The sequence below is a fragment of the Aythya marila genome (genome assembly GCF_965140915.1).
Source record: "Aythya marila genome assembly, chromosome: 8".
NCBI classification, from domain to species: domain Eukaryota; kingdom Metazoa; phylum Chordata; class Aves; order Anseriformes; family Anatidae; genus Aythya; species Aythya marila.
The window spans coordinates 7,650,271-7,665,496 of NC_139049.1; the positions used below are offsets into that span (position 1 = coordinate 7,650,271).

At 36.9% G+C, this 15,226-nt stretch overlaps 1 protein-coding gene across 2 annotated transcripts in view; it reads left to right on the forward strand.

The window, feature by feature from the left end:
- Positions 1 to 15,012, forward strand: part of DENND1B (DENN domain containing 1B) — a 155,529-nt gene extending 140,517 nt beyond the window's left edge. For both annotated transcript variants that reach the window (XM_082766173.1, XM_082766174.1), the window contains 3 exons: positions 8,628 to 8,707; positions 9,891 to 10,107; positions 11,339 to 15,012. In XM_082766173.1, the coding sequence (XP_082622299.1) occupies positions 8,628 to 8,707; positions 9,891 to 10,107; positions 11,339 to 11,896 (855 nt within the window). In that variant the 3' untranslated portion in view covers positions 11,897 to 15,012. The remainder of the gene's footprint in view (positions 1 to 8,627; positions 8,708 to 9,890; positions 10,108 to 11,338) is intronic.
- Positions 15,013 to 15,226: the final 214 nt, after the last annotated feature.

Below are 15,226 nucleotides of genomic sequence, written 5' to 3' on the forward strand. Positions count from 1 at the left end.
ATCAGTACATTCGGTTTCTTCAGCTAATATTATATAATTTGAAAATACTGTAAATATCATTTAGCTTCCCTTAAGTTGGAGAAAAATCTTTTGTCTTGGTGTGTCAAGTAAGATCTCTTCATTCTGCAAAACAGTCAGATTTCCTTTTAATTAAAAATGAAAAACCTAGGCAGCAAAAATTCAAATTGTAGATTACGAGAGTGCCCTCTCGTGGCTCTAACACCTTTCCTCAGTGGCACATGTATCCTCTGCCATGTATAAACCTTGCTTTTTATGACAGCAGACCATTTAGAAATCAAGCACTACATCCTCACATTATTATTACTATATATATTTTTTAAACTAGAAGATTAGCAGGATTTAATGTAACCTAACTATTTAGTTGCTTTCATGTATCATGCATGATTTTATTTTCAGGAATGCACCTTGCCAAGTAGAGCTATAATTACCACGTTGCTCAAAGCTTCCCCCTCGCAAGATGATAGTAGATACTGCCTCTGAGCAGTGACAGTGACTGATTTTCATTTAGTCAGGGAGCACATTTAAACAAAAAAGAAGCAATAGAGCTTTATAAAGTGTATTTTGGTGTTATAGTATGTTTTTTTTTTTTTTTTTTTTTTCCTATTCTCTGCCCCAATCTCACCATGGGTTTAAGTGGAGTATTGCAAGTCTCTGGCAGGATCCTGCCATTCCTTTTATACCTGTAAAGTGAAATAAACCTTGCCTGTGCTTCTTCAAGTTTTGCAATAAGCATCACCTGAGATATCTCTCCACTAATTACTGATTCCTTTTTTTTTTTTTTTTTTTTCTTTTAAAGAAATGTGGAAACCTAAGGTAACGGTCAGAAAATTGGTCTGGATTTTTTTGTTTCCATTTGTGGTATTTAATGTAACACTTGCTTTTTTTCAGGGCAAAATCACCAGCCTACCTACCTATGATCTATCCAACAGAGATATTTAGACAATCAAAAAGTTTGCAGATGCTTTTTTCTGGTCATTAGATCTGGTTATTAGATTTTAGTTCTTTAACTAACAGAAGGGAAGCCTTTCTGAGGGCCTTTCTTCTACAAGCAAGAAGGTCTGGCAGAAAAAGGCTGCTTCACAAACAGGAGAATTTATAGACATCTTCGTGTGACGGTGCTGTCTTCTGCTTAGTTGGCTGTGTTCCTTCCATATTCCTGAAGAGCAATCATGGGTAGCGTTCTGGCTCCACCTAGCAAAGCAGGGAACCAAAGGGTCAATCCACCTGTGTCCCTTCCATATTGCTTTTGCCTTTTGGCCTCAAAGTTTGGAGAGCACAACCTTATGTCCAAAGCTTCAGCTCTGGTACTGTCTATTCCCTAACCTTTTCTTTCCCTCTCTAATCCTGTAACTGAGTAGGAAGAAAAAAAGAAAAAAGAATAAAGAAGTTCAATTAAAAAATAAAGTTTGCCCTGGGGGAAAAAGAGGAAGAAGTGGAAGGAACAGAAAGAGACTTTCCTGCAGGGATCTCAGTGTCCCTGAATATGAAAGGTCAGATTAAACCCACCTAATTTTAGACACTGAAATGCCCAAGTTAGTAGCAATGCTTTTTCCACAGTAAGTAGAAATACAGAGGCAGGACCAAATGGCATTTCGGCCCACCTAGCATCTGGATTGAATCCCAGTGCTGCCCTTCTTCGATGCTTATGGTCTCATTTGTCAATAAAGCATCTGAAATGAGTGAAGAGTATGCATATCCGAGTCCCATCCGTGTTCCCAGGTGCCTTGTAGAGCAAGGCCCTCTTTGTCGAACAGAATACCCCTCATGGCATCAAACAGGTGGAGGGACTCCTTCACTGCCCGATTCCTCTGGCTGCAAGCCTTGGACAGAAATTTATTTAGAGGCAACCTTTCTGTTCCTAAGGCACAATCACTTTTTCTTTGCAAAAGTGACTAGTCTGTCGTCATGCTTCGTACAGAGCTTCCTTCCAGAGGCTCGTCCGTAGCTTTGATGGGCAGAGTTCAGCACTGCTCAGGTTTTACCTTCTGTAAATTTTGTGATATTTGGTCTGCTGATTAAATTTTGAAGTTCGAAGACATATGATGTTTGTGTTTATGATCATATCTGCTTCCTACATTTTACCTTCAGTCACTTGTATTGTTCATTTACCATGTTTGTGTTTTGATAGTTCTTCCTTCCAGGAAAGTCACACGTGATCTGTCATCAGCAATTCCAACAGGGATCTTGCCATGTGATGCTTCTGCTGGTGCAAGGATACGATGCACATTTTAATGGAAATATTGATTTAACCAGCAATCTTGTTTTTTTACGTGCTTAGGAATGGTATCAAATAGATAGCGTATTCCAGCCATGTAAGCTGGGTTTACAACTCTTCTGAATCACTGAAGTCGCTCTGTGCTCCCGAGCTACATCCCGGTCTCTGGACTTGCATGTTACCTCAGAAACATGCTCCCTTTCCTGTCTTCCACATGCCTTTGTGCATATGGACATCAATTAGTTTTTCCTTTCTGTTTGTTTTTCTCTTATCTTCATCTTCTTACACTGGAAATCTCAGGTGTCATGTTTTAAAGGACTAATGCTTCTGCTTGTCGCCAATAAAAGGAAAGCCAGGCAGCCTTTGGATGCTGCACTCTCCACAGCAAGGATGCTGCGTGGCATGATGCCACAGTGTGCCAGCTGAAAATGACCATTTTTTCTAAGAATAACCGCTGTGCCACAAAGAAGAATGAGACTAAGCTGGATAGTTGGGAGTGAGACCTAGCTTTAGGCAGAATGGGGCCTCGGTCTGTTTCAGAGGGGTAGGAGACAGTGCAGGCTTCCTGAGAAAAACTGCTCTGTGATTCTTCAGAGAAAATGAAACTTTATTTGCTGTTTTGGGGAAAAGGAACTATTTCCGAAAAAAATATGAGCAGAAGCATGATTAATCCATAAAAATCAAAAGCAGTATTACAATATTCTCAAGTATCATCTGTGTGCAGGAGTATAAATGTAGAAGGCTTAGAGTTTGTTAATTTTCTACCACACTAATTCAGAACAGAAAGAACTGGAGTATGCTTTCTGTGACTAGGTACCTCAACAGATTTATCAGTCCTATAACAAATCCTACCTCAGCACTGATATTAATGTTTCATTTAACTTTATAGAAGCAGTGGAGGTCTCTATTATGTCACAGCTTACTTCTAACTTTAGTATATAAGAGTATGTAACCCACACTCTTATCTATAAATTTCTGGTTGACTGTGTCTTTAAACAGATTTGGGGGATTTCATGCTCTTGTAGGCTCTTTATTGCCACAGAAAAGGATTTCTTTCTCTCGTTGGGGACCTACTTTGTGGATTTATTTTTCTGCATCATTTTTGTTTTCAGGATCTCAGAATCAATGATGCTTTTGTCTCATGGCATATAGTTGTGCGTATTTCCAGCTGCCCCGTGCTCTTTCAAATGCACCGTGTGCGTCTGAATTTGTTAAAGCAGCGAAGGCTTCTGTACTAGCAAGGATAGAAGTTGTTTTGTTTGTGCCATATCCTTGAAAAAGGAAAGGCATTGAAGAAGAGAAAGTTTGGTAACTGTACTTCTGTTTTATCTCTGTTCTTCCTATCTTTCCCCCACCAGTCTTGTCTCTTGTGGAGTGTTAGGTGAAGTGCTTTTCCTGTGATCTCATTATCCATGGCTTTAGTTTTCAGTCCTTAACTGGAAGGAAAGGCAGTGGGTTGTGGTTAACTAGAAAGTTTGACAATCTGAGATCTTTTGCCTCCCTACTGGAGGTGAAATTGTAATTAGGTCTGTGATTGCGTTGCAGAGGATAGATGAAATAAAATAGCAAAACGTAAGTAATAGTGGATTTGTGTTTTTTTTTTTTTTTTTCTCATACTGAATGAATTATCTTTAAATTGTTAAGAAAAAACAAGCAGTACTTCATATATTTAAACCACAGTAGATATTTTTCTTTACTTGAAACTCTATATGTGTTGATATATTGAGTAGCCAGTAAATGTGAAATTATATATGTGCTGCCATTTATCAAAAGATTATTTGTTTCTCACATTGAGGACAATTAATGGCAGCAGCCTTATTAAACTTCCTGCCTTACTGCTGATCAATAAGCACTCATTCCAGGAAGTTATGCTTCTGAAAGGTCTGGTGTTAAATAAAAAGCTGACATTTCAAAGATTGACTTTCATGCCCAATCAAGAGTGTAACCATCTTACATTTAAATCCTTTAGTATTCATGTGTTTTGTCTGCATTTTTATGCCAAAGAAGTACATTTTGTGAGGCTACCAATGAGCAGAATAGAGCAGTTTCAGGACTTACTTTGTTTCATTCTACCCGTATTTATAGTGTCAGCACCTTTTTTTTTTTTCTTGGTTTCAGTGATGAGAATTTGCCACAATTTTAACAGACCAGTTGCAGAAAGATTTTGAAGTCAGGCAGAAACCAAAGAGGACAGGCATGACTCCTCAGTCAAATGCATCACCTTTATTATTGAAATAACATTCAGGATTCAAGGCAGTTTGCTTGCAACCAGTGGAAAACAGAAGATTGCAGTAACAATGCAGTAAGTCACGAGCTTATCAGCTGCAGCCGTACAATTCCCCCAGAACATATGAGTGCCACTTCCAAAGCAAAACAGTACCAAGAACCCTCACAGTCTGGGGAGCTGGGATGTCTGAACACATCCTTGCTCTGACTGTGGTTGTTCATCTGCTGTGTTTTACACAACAGCATAAAAGAGTGGTTCAACAGTGGCGTGTGCTGAGCATAAGCTCATTGTGTGATAAGTATGTGGAACCCTTCAATATTCTGAGCAAGATGAGAGATGGGTTCTTGTGGTGCAGTGTGCCTGAAGATAAGAAAAATATGAAATGCCTGATTTTGGATTGCCTATATTATGTAAGCCAGACTAGTTGAAAGAAGCAAAACAGTTCAGTAGTTTTTAAGAAGTTTGTTGTTTTAGCTTATAGAAAAAAAACATGACAGCAGTCTATTAAGACTTTATAAAGTTCTGGTGCAACAAGAAAGGAGTATTACAATATCATTTCTTGCGGTAATAAATGGTCTGGTTGTTATTAGAACATTGATCAGGAAGGAAGCAGAAGTCTGTCCTTTTTTCATAAAATGGTATAAAAGAAGGTTACACACTTCAAAATGCAGAAAAGACAGAAATTAAAAGCTTAAATAACTGCAAACAGCAGGATACGTCAGTAATGGAAGGACTTCTTAAATGACTTTGACAGCTTTTGCAGGTGCATGTACTATGTCACTTTGCTTGGTGGAGCACTGAAAAAGATTTATGGTTCTCCTTTTGCAATTTATTAAGAGTTTCTTTCTTTGTTTTTCTTTCTTTGCAAAGTAGTCTGGACATACCCCTCCCTTGCAGTCATTTTTATTACAGCTCCTAGAGGAAAGTCACCTATTCAAAAACATGTGTTGCTTGTTGTCTCAGTGGCTAACTTGCAGAGCTGTAAACTCTGGAGAATGTTGTTATTTACAGCCAGATATTTTCCTTTCCCCCTCCCCCTTTTGGTGTAAAATACCATTTTATTTGATTTAGTTCTTGAAATTTGTCTTGCGTAATTTTGCACCCCTGAACATTTAAATTGGTAGCAAAAATAGTTTCTCGAAGAGAAGACTGACCATCAGCAACTAGAAGTTCTGTGATTTTTTTTTATGACATCTGCTAAGTTATGCTCCTTTGTATGATGTTATTCTTGCTTTCACAACATGCTTGCTGTAGGTGCTCCAAGGGGCCAAATATGGTAACTGTTATTCCTGTGGTGTTTACTGACTTTAATTTTATTCAGTTTCTGTTTCTCACAAACCCAATTTTCTGTCTATGCTCTTTGAAACATTATTTATTATGTTAAAAAATCATGGAGTTACCTTGTGAGAATTTATTCCATCGGCAATGTTAACCCATCTCCGGATAAACAAGCATCTCTTTTGTTTTTGTTTTCTGAAATTTCTCCATATTTTTAAAGAACCTTCTGTCCTGCAAAATCTTGTCTTTACATTAATAGAAGTAAAAGTGATGGCAGCATCTAATTCAGATGCATATTCCAAGAAAGTGAGACAGAGTTTTGCCCTCCAAGAGTCAGTCAGGATTAGAGCTTTAATATAAATGAATGTCGCGTCAGTCAGAATTTTCCAGAGGAGGTAGTGAATTACCAGTCTTACAGAAATAAAGTATTTTAATTGCCTAGTGAAGACAAATACTAAAATTTAAATACTGCCCTGGTGGCAGTAATCACTAAGATAACCGATTAATAACATCAATTAAGGCAAAACGGTTAACCTTCCCTTTAGTTACACGCAGTGGTGTGATTGATTACAAGAATGATGGGAATCGCTCAGAGAACTCACAAAACTGGGAAAGAGCTTGAGTTTGCAAAGGAAATTTAACTTGACTACAGCTAATGAAAGGAATAGCTAAAATGCTTTTACTTATCTTGGTGTGGTCTGATCACCAGATAACTACCCTGGCGTGAGAGGTGTAGCCACCAAAATGGCCAGTGAGCCATCTTCTAATAATTTTTCTTCTTGCCAGTTTATGTTGTACTTAATATAGCTGTATTATATTCACTAAGAGTCTCCTAATAATTGGGTCAGTGTGATTGAGGTCAGTCTTTTTAATGTCGTTTGTTCTTTTCATAATGTTATGGTTTTATAATTTCTACTGTTACTTGCACCTGGGATTTAAGTTCTGCGTTTTTGGTGTTTGATTCCATTAAATGTTTCTAAATGTTTATTACATAAGTTGATTCTTTGCAATAAAGTAATCATAGTCAAACCATTTCTGTTCAAAGGTTAAAAGTTATTCTTGTTTGGTACTAACAAATTACAAAATATTATTTTGTTACATGTCAAGTAAGTCATATCTTGCAATGACATATTTATTCAAAGTTGTTTTATTTCATTTGTGTGTAATATTTCCTAAACCTTCCTAGTTTTATATTCAGTGAATAGTGCATCATAAATTGGTCCAAACTACTCCAGTTCCATTGGGGTACTATTTGTCTATTCCACTAAGATCAGACCATGCAGAAAGTATGTTCTAAAACATATTTCTCTCTAAAATACGTGAGAAGTATCAATAGCATACTTGTTTCTCTGTGTTTTATCCTATAACTTCTGCTCAGTGTAAAGCTTACTTTTTTTTTCCCCTATTTTTTAATGCTGTAATAATTCTCTTGCTTTCTGTTTTGTTTTTTATTTTTATCAGTTTTTATTTGGTTTAACACATTAAGAACCATGTTTCATCTTTGTCTACAAGAGATATAGAAAGTGTTATCAAAACTTGGTGCTTTAAGTAAAACATGTCTTGTTGAATGAGAATAACGTGCCAACCTATAAAGAATGCATATCGGGACATTCCTGATATTAATGGGGAAAAAAATGACAGTGTGTGTCCTGGTACACGTAGAACACTGACAACACCTGTAACATGTGGCATATTGAAATCCTCACAGTACAAGATTTCGAAGCTTCTTGTAGTCTGAAGTTAAGGTCGTATTTCTGCCCCATCAAGGGCTTGTTGTAGACTTAAGCATTTGGTGAACTGCATGATGAGATGTGGGCAGTAACACTTTATATTTGCATATGATTTTCTTAGCTAATGCTGTTTTCCCTTTGCACAAATTCTATGCACATGTCTTTAAATTACAGCCAGTTTTCCAACGCTTGAAATCTCTTATGTGATTAATTGCATCTACAGGTTTTTTTTGTTGTTGTTTTGTAATTATTTTATTTTTATTTTGTTTTGGGGTGGGGTGTTGTTTATACAAAACAAGTATAAGAGATGCACAGACCTTGAGACAGTCATTTGTGAAGCACTAATGGCTAAAATTCCTGACTTAAGTGTTCTGGTTGAGGCAGAGCAGTTGGTGTGCTGCAAATTCACATGCTATCACGAGTACTCACTAACCTGTTTGATCAAATTGTTATTTAGCAAACAAAACCAGGCTGAAGACTTTTACTATACTTGAAAAAGAGTCTCTGTGCAAGCTCCCTTGGGAAGCTCTGAATGTATGCTAACGTTGAGTTAACTGTAATTTACAGTAAATTATCCTGCACAAAGGCATTCTTAGTGCACAGTTTTCAAGCTGGCAAACTATTTACTCTGCCCTTCTGTTTAACAGCCTAATATAAATGCAGCTATGTAAAGAGACTTTAGGCTTCTTTTGTATTTACTACTTCAAAAATCCATACTGTGCTGCTCAGTAGACCACATTAACCTCAGAACTTTGCAAATACTTCTATCAGAAAATAGTAAAACATAGTGTTTTGTCATTGCAGGAAAGGGGAGACAGTAGACTTGAGCGCTGCTCATATAGCCAGCCTTCTGCTAACCAAGGCTTTGCATAAATAATAATGCACTCTATAGGCCATGAGGAAAAATGGTTTTCTAGCCCTAATTGGTGATGCTTGAGCATTTCATGTCCTTTTCTAACAACCTTTAGAAGACTTGATCAATATGAGGCTTTCCTCATCAGGTGTTCAGAAAGTCTTAATGAGTATAGTAGCAGCTAGGTTCCAAATAATTAATGTAGAAGTAGTTTGTTGTTGTTGTTGTTCTTTTTTGTTTGTTGGTTGGCTTTCTTAAAAACAAAACAAAACCAAAGCATAATGTGAGTTTTCTATCCTCCAGACACGTTTCAACCAGCGTCTCAGTAACCAGGATTTTGCCTTGGATGAAGATGATGATGATGAAATGGAGAGAACAAGCAAGTAAGAAGTCTGTTAGGATATATGTATATGTATGGGAGAAAGGAAAATAACTAGCGTTATTTAGCAAACTTGAGTTCAAGTGACAAATCTTTCTCCTGTCCAGGCTGCTAGCTTGATTCTGAATCTGTAAGATGTCAAGTAGTGTAGGATTAGATCCTCGTTTAAAAGTGGGGCAGGCTATTATGTGTTTTAATTACTATTAGTGGCTAGGAGAGTTTGATGTAATCCTCAGTCTTCACAGACTCGAGATAAAATGATAAGCTCCATACACAAAGAAGCAATGAAATAATATTCATCAACATGGTGGGCAGCGACCTCAGCTAATCTGGTCTTTAGTCTGCTGTTGTGGTCATCACAATGGAAAGTTTTCTCAAGGGTCTGAAAAAGAATGATTGCCTTGTGAATTTTATGTGAAGGTCTTACTATGTGTGGATTAAAAGGAAATCTGAAATTGAGACTTAACTTTTTGTTGAGGCATTCTCTGAATTCAGTAGATGATATTTGATAATGAATATATGGCTACAAAGCATGAAGGCCATTGAAAGCAAAGTCAAGCAGCCTGATGCAGGAGGAAAATGGGAGCTACAGAAGAGTTCAAAGGATGAGATCAAAACAGTGAGCTATTGAAACAGACTTTATAGTAGTATTCTGATCAGATACAGATAGACTGTTGTAGGGTGGGGGCCAGAGGTAAGATTATTGCTATAAGTGAAAGAGAAAATGATACGAGACAAAAGCGCCTATTTTCTTTGTAGATAGGCAGTACTCGGGTAAATCTGCTCATGTGGCAGAGGAAGAGTTGCAGTATGAGAAAAAAAATATATCTGGCTAGGTCTGCTGGAAAGTTCTATAAATACTGGCCTAGATAGAGGGTGTAGACAAGGGAAAAGAGGAGCCAAGTTTGGAATGACTAAAATTTGGAGGGAAGATATGGGAAGTCGTATTAAGGGTGACTTGAAATAATAGTTGTACGGGTTGGGGTAGAGCAAAGAAGCAGGAATATTAGGTAATAGCTATTACGTCTGCATAGGTACTGTACATATACCTTTAGGTAAAATTGTTGAGCAAGAAGAAAAGTGGGGTTCATTTTTAAGCCTTCAAATGTATTCTGCTACTTACTTTCAGAAGTATCTGTAATGAAATGGCTTTTATGTTCCCATCTGATGCAAGTTTTTGCCTTCAGGTTATCATCAGAAGACAGCGAGGAGGCTTCTGCTTATTTTTATGATAGTGATGATTCTGGTGAAACTGGAGTAACTGCACAGCATCAAGGAGAAATGGATTTGCTTGGAGAGATTCTGGACACGCTGAGCACACACAGTTCAGATCAAGGAAAACTCTCAGGAGCAAAGAGCCTGGATTTCTTTAGGTCACTGGATGACATTGGTTACAAGGCTACGGTTAGTGTCCAGCTTTCATTCGAAAAATAGTCCCATTCCCTTTACAGTGGAATCCTGCAATTGTGGAATCGACAGCATGAGGATAGATACTACGGAATAGTCTTTAGAATTGCGAGTTTGTAATTCTGCTGCTACAAAATAGCACGCCCATGCTGGCAACTTCATGATATATTTTCACTAGCCAAGGGATCGATAACACTCGTGTCACACAAGTCATCTGGGGCACAGTATTTTTCCCTTACAGCATTAACCACATACAGAGTTGTGAATAAAGTAATAATATACTGAATCAGATAGTTTAATACTATATTTAGCTGTTCAGTCTTGTATTCCTTGATCTAGTTATAGTGTCTGTGATATAGTTTGCAAGGTATTTCGATTTTTACCTTGCATCATTAAACTAGTCACAGTGATACAGTAACGTTTCTGTCTTAATTTATGGCATCCACTGCACCTGAAACACTGCTAGAATAGTACTCTAAAGATTTGTAAAAGGGTACCTTGATCCTGTGCAACTTTAGATAGAGTTGCTTGGGACCCAGAGTGTAAGCGAATTTCTTTATGGGTCAGAACTCTTGCCTACAACTTTAAAAACCCTCACCTGCTGTGACATTAGGTAAAAAGAAGTTGGTGTTTTTGAATTCAGGCTTATATCAGCTGTCCAACATTTACTGTTGCTGAACGGAATCCTATGGTCAAAGATTTGTCACTGGAACAACAAATTCTGACATAAATGTTTAAAAAGCTTGTAAATTTTGATATTATGAATGTCACATAGGGGTCACATTAATAAACTGCCCATTTTTGTTTGTTTGGCTAAAAGATTTAATATTGAAAGTTGGTATAATTAATTACTGAAGCAAAGAGGAAATGCCATCTGGTTTCAGTTTTAGTCCAACTCCTCATATTATGGTACAAAGCAGCAAAGTATGTCTTTGTTCACTGTCAAAAGTGCTTGTGCAAAGACTGAACGGACAGGGGAGCCAGACTCTTTCCTTTGTGCAAAAGGTGATCCCCAGGATAAGAAACAAAATATTCTGGCAAGGAAGTTAAAACAAAACAGAACAAAACACAAAAACAAAACAAAACAAAAAAACACCTTGATTTGTAACATTGAAACCCAAAGGGTATATGCACGATTTAGGAACACACAAAATCCATTACAGTATTCGTGTTTCAAAACTGCCATTTTTTCTTGTAGCATTAAGCATAAACGTATTCTTTCTTTCAGAACAAGTCAAATGCACCTAGTGAGAGCAACCTTACCCTGCTCTGCGGCAATGCTAATGATCAAGCAGACTGGAATCTCGGTCAGGATGATAGTGTTCTCCATGGGAAGCAGCTCCCTCCATCACCAAGGAAGCAAGCTTCTTCTGTTGGACATAAAGAATCTCTCTCAAGACTGGAAGAAGAAAGTAGTGAGAAAACCTTTACTACTGACAAGATGGACACCTCTGGTGGTTGCATAACATCCCCATCTCCTGTACAATCAAGTGCCCAGTTTGATTCTCTAGAAAGTTGCACGGAAGGCTATTCTTCCTATACGTATGCAAAGCAGAATGAAACACTAAGCAATACCTCAGAAGATCAGCTCCCAGCAAGTCTTGCTCAACATCCATCCATTCTGGTCCCTTGGGAGAAAGATAGGAAAGAAGGAAATGAAACTCCAGATGAGGGTGGGCTTTTTCAAGAAGTGATATCTTTATGTAAACTGAGTTCTGCTTTTCACTATGGTTTAAATATTTCGAAGGATAGCTTATCCAGCAATAGCAGTGGGAATAAAACGTAAGAAAACTATTAGAAGATAAACTTGACTCCCAGAAGAAGTTTGAAGGGAGGCTACTCAGGACTCCATATAACTCCATGTAACATTTTAACCAAAATATGAAAAAGGAATAAGAGATTTCAATTACAGAAAAAAAAAAAAAATCTCTTCAGCTGAATATGCATCTTCTGCTACTGGAATATTTGCTTCTATGTTTACCCAGTTCGTTTGTTGGCTGTAGTTAGGTCCACAAAATGGAACTAAATATATAAACGCACTCTTGAATCAGGTACTAGTTAGTCTCTGTGCTAAAATACAGCAGGTGGATGGTGCTTCGTAGCATTTACTTCCTCTAAGCAGCAGGAAAGGTATCACCTAATAGGTAACCAGGTTTTGAAGGTACTGTATTAATCCCATTAAGCAGGAAATGAACCAAACAATCTAGACTTGTTTGAAATGTACAAATGTTAATACTTTTAACAAGTAATAATTGCCTTAATCTTTTGAGAAAAGATTTATCTTAGAAGATGAATGCAAATGTACAAAACAGCAATAATGATTTTCCATGGCAAGAATTTGCTTCAGCAAAGGCAGGGGGTTGGGGGGAGGAAGTCTTTTTAGATTAAGGAATTGCTTGTGAATATAACTTGGAACTTACTGCAAACTAAAACTGTGGCCCTGTCTTCCAGACTTCAAAAAGGTAGTGCATGCTTTTCTCTCTTCTGTAAAGTACGTGAAGTGCTGAATTATAATGTGAAGTTTATGAACTTCTGTTTACAACTAAGACACTTTAAAGACATGTTATCCAGTTTCTCTAGGTAGACTATTTCATCTAAAAATTTTCAGAAAGGAACGTGTAAGTGGAATTTATAGATTTCTATTTTTTATTTTTATTTTCTACAGTCTAATAGTATTTGAAAAATTATTTGTGCCTGTTCGGAACTATTTTCTTTTGATTCTTAGAAGCTACCATTTGAAGGTAGTATGAATTACTGTTTCTTAGAAGTCATATTTAGTTAAATTATTAAAGATTAATGACTGGGAATTATTTGTAACACTAGAAAACTGAAATTACTGATTGAGCTTGAGACAGTATATATCCAACTCTCATTTTAGCCAAGTTGAACTTCTAAAATCTCTTTCCAAAGGCAGTGAAGGAGAATATATGGACTTGTACATTGTATTTATTTAGAACAAGCATTTGTCCTCCTTCTGGCAGCATTCCTGAACAATTTGCATATGTAGAGCAACTCTTTCTGTTCCCCTGCTTTTTTTCTTTTAATTCCTCCCACACACCTTTCCTTTTTCTGTATCTCCACCTTACCATGCATACATTCCTTTCTCCAAACTATCTCAGGGTAGTAAAGGTGTGAAGTAAGTTTCAGTAGATTATAGTTGTCAGCTTAGAAGGATCTTTTGTGATGCAGTTAGTAGAAGTAAGAAATGGGTATAAAATGAACTGTGCCTGAGAATAATGTAATGCTCTTCTAAACTGATGCTAGATTCTATTTTTTCGTTTTCTTTCCCCTTTTGGTATGAATGTTGAGTCTTACCCTCAGTGTCAGCCTGAGTGAGCAAATTAACAAAGTCAGGAGTTGGATCAGATTGTGCTTTAGTATATTTATTTTTGGTTGTTTGTAGCAAAGTTAATATCAATTGCCATGATGAGATTTATGAATGATTTTTCCTCCTAGCTAGCAAAAATTGAGAGGGTTTTTCTGTTGTTGTTTTTTTGTTTTGGATTGTTTGGTTTTTTTTTTTTTTTTTGGTGCTTTCTTACAAGTCAGCTGACTTAAGGGAAAGGATCAATATCATTAGGCAATGTTTGATGCTTTACTGAAGAGATGCAAAGACAGCTCTGCAAAAAGGTTCAGCTCTGCATTCCAAAATATTGGTGTATCTGCAGACAAGCGAAGGGCCGGTACTTGTCATTGAAGGTGAGCCTCCAGAATTAACTTTTTAAATCAGTGTTAGAAAGTTAAAGTTGTAACAGTGGAAATCTTAGGGAAGGGTCTGTGTCTGATTAGGACATGAATGTTCCTGAGGGTGTCTGCAATCTACTGCTGGAGGATCTTAGCATTCCTGAGTCAGAGATTTTATGTCCTGAGGTCTGTACTCTATCCCGTGTTTTCCTGTAATGTGTATCAACATGCTATGTAAGGTGGAAGGGGACTTTTTTATTAATGTAAAAATGTTATCTGGCAAAAGATTTTACACTATCAAAAATCAAAAATAACATAAAAATTATTTAATATCTTAGCTGTAACCTTTCCAGGTGGGTCAAACTGGATATCTCAGGTGCTGTTGTGAGACAGTGACAGGGCAACTTCACAAATGCTTGTCGGGAGATGGTATTAATGTCCCAGTAGAGTGCATTCTTCTATTTGCTGATACTAAATATTACCAAATTTAATTCTTCGAAGTGTGTCTAAGGGAAGATAGAAGACGCAAAGGTCTGTGTTCTTGTAGCACTTCTCTTTTGTTCTCATTCATGTCCTTGCAAAAGCTGACAGGAATTTCAAAGTTTGCCACTTCTTTTCATCTACATCTGACACTGTTTCTCACCACAGATCTCTCTAAGATCATGTTGTTGTCTTGATTTATTAAAGATAATAAGCAGTATCGATGTCTTATCCAGAAAATAGAACAATTTCAGAAATTATGGCCATCATCCCCTTCAAGTCTATCAAACGTATAAGTCCAGGATTGCTGCCAGAAAGTGGTATTAAAAATATCCATCTGATAGAATAAATCCTACTGCCTTTACATGAGAGTTAGACACTGAATTCCTGTTTTCACATAGATGGTCCCATTCTCACCTCTGTGCAAAAAATATGGGAGCCTTATGAGGCTGCTAATATTCATATAGTTATTATAAGGAACATGAAATTGAAAGTTTGATACCGAAATCTCTCAAAATTGATGCATCATGGTAATAATTCACTGTTTCCTTGAGTGAAAATGCAGGCTGAAAAAAAAAAGAAAATAGGTGAGTTAAAGATGAGAGATAAAATTCAGCTTACAGTTATTCTTTAATTCAGTTGCCATTAAAATGTTATTTACTGTGCTTCTGCCGCATTTTCCTTACTATTTATAAAGCCCATAGTGTGTTTACAGTCATTAAATAGTATGTCTTTTTGGTTTTGAGCCTTGTATATGTTCAAAAATCACTTGGTCTTATACCTCTGTTGAATTTAAATGTAGGTACCTTTTAAGCATGTAATTTTACAGTCTTTTCCACTTACTATCAGTGATCCTTTAAAAAGGCTAATATTTGTGCCTTACTTAAACATCAGTACCAGTTACCAAATAGATAAAAGTCCAAAATGGTATTTCTGGTTCAACACTGTTCTC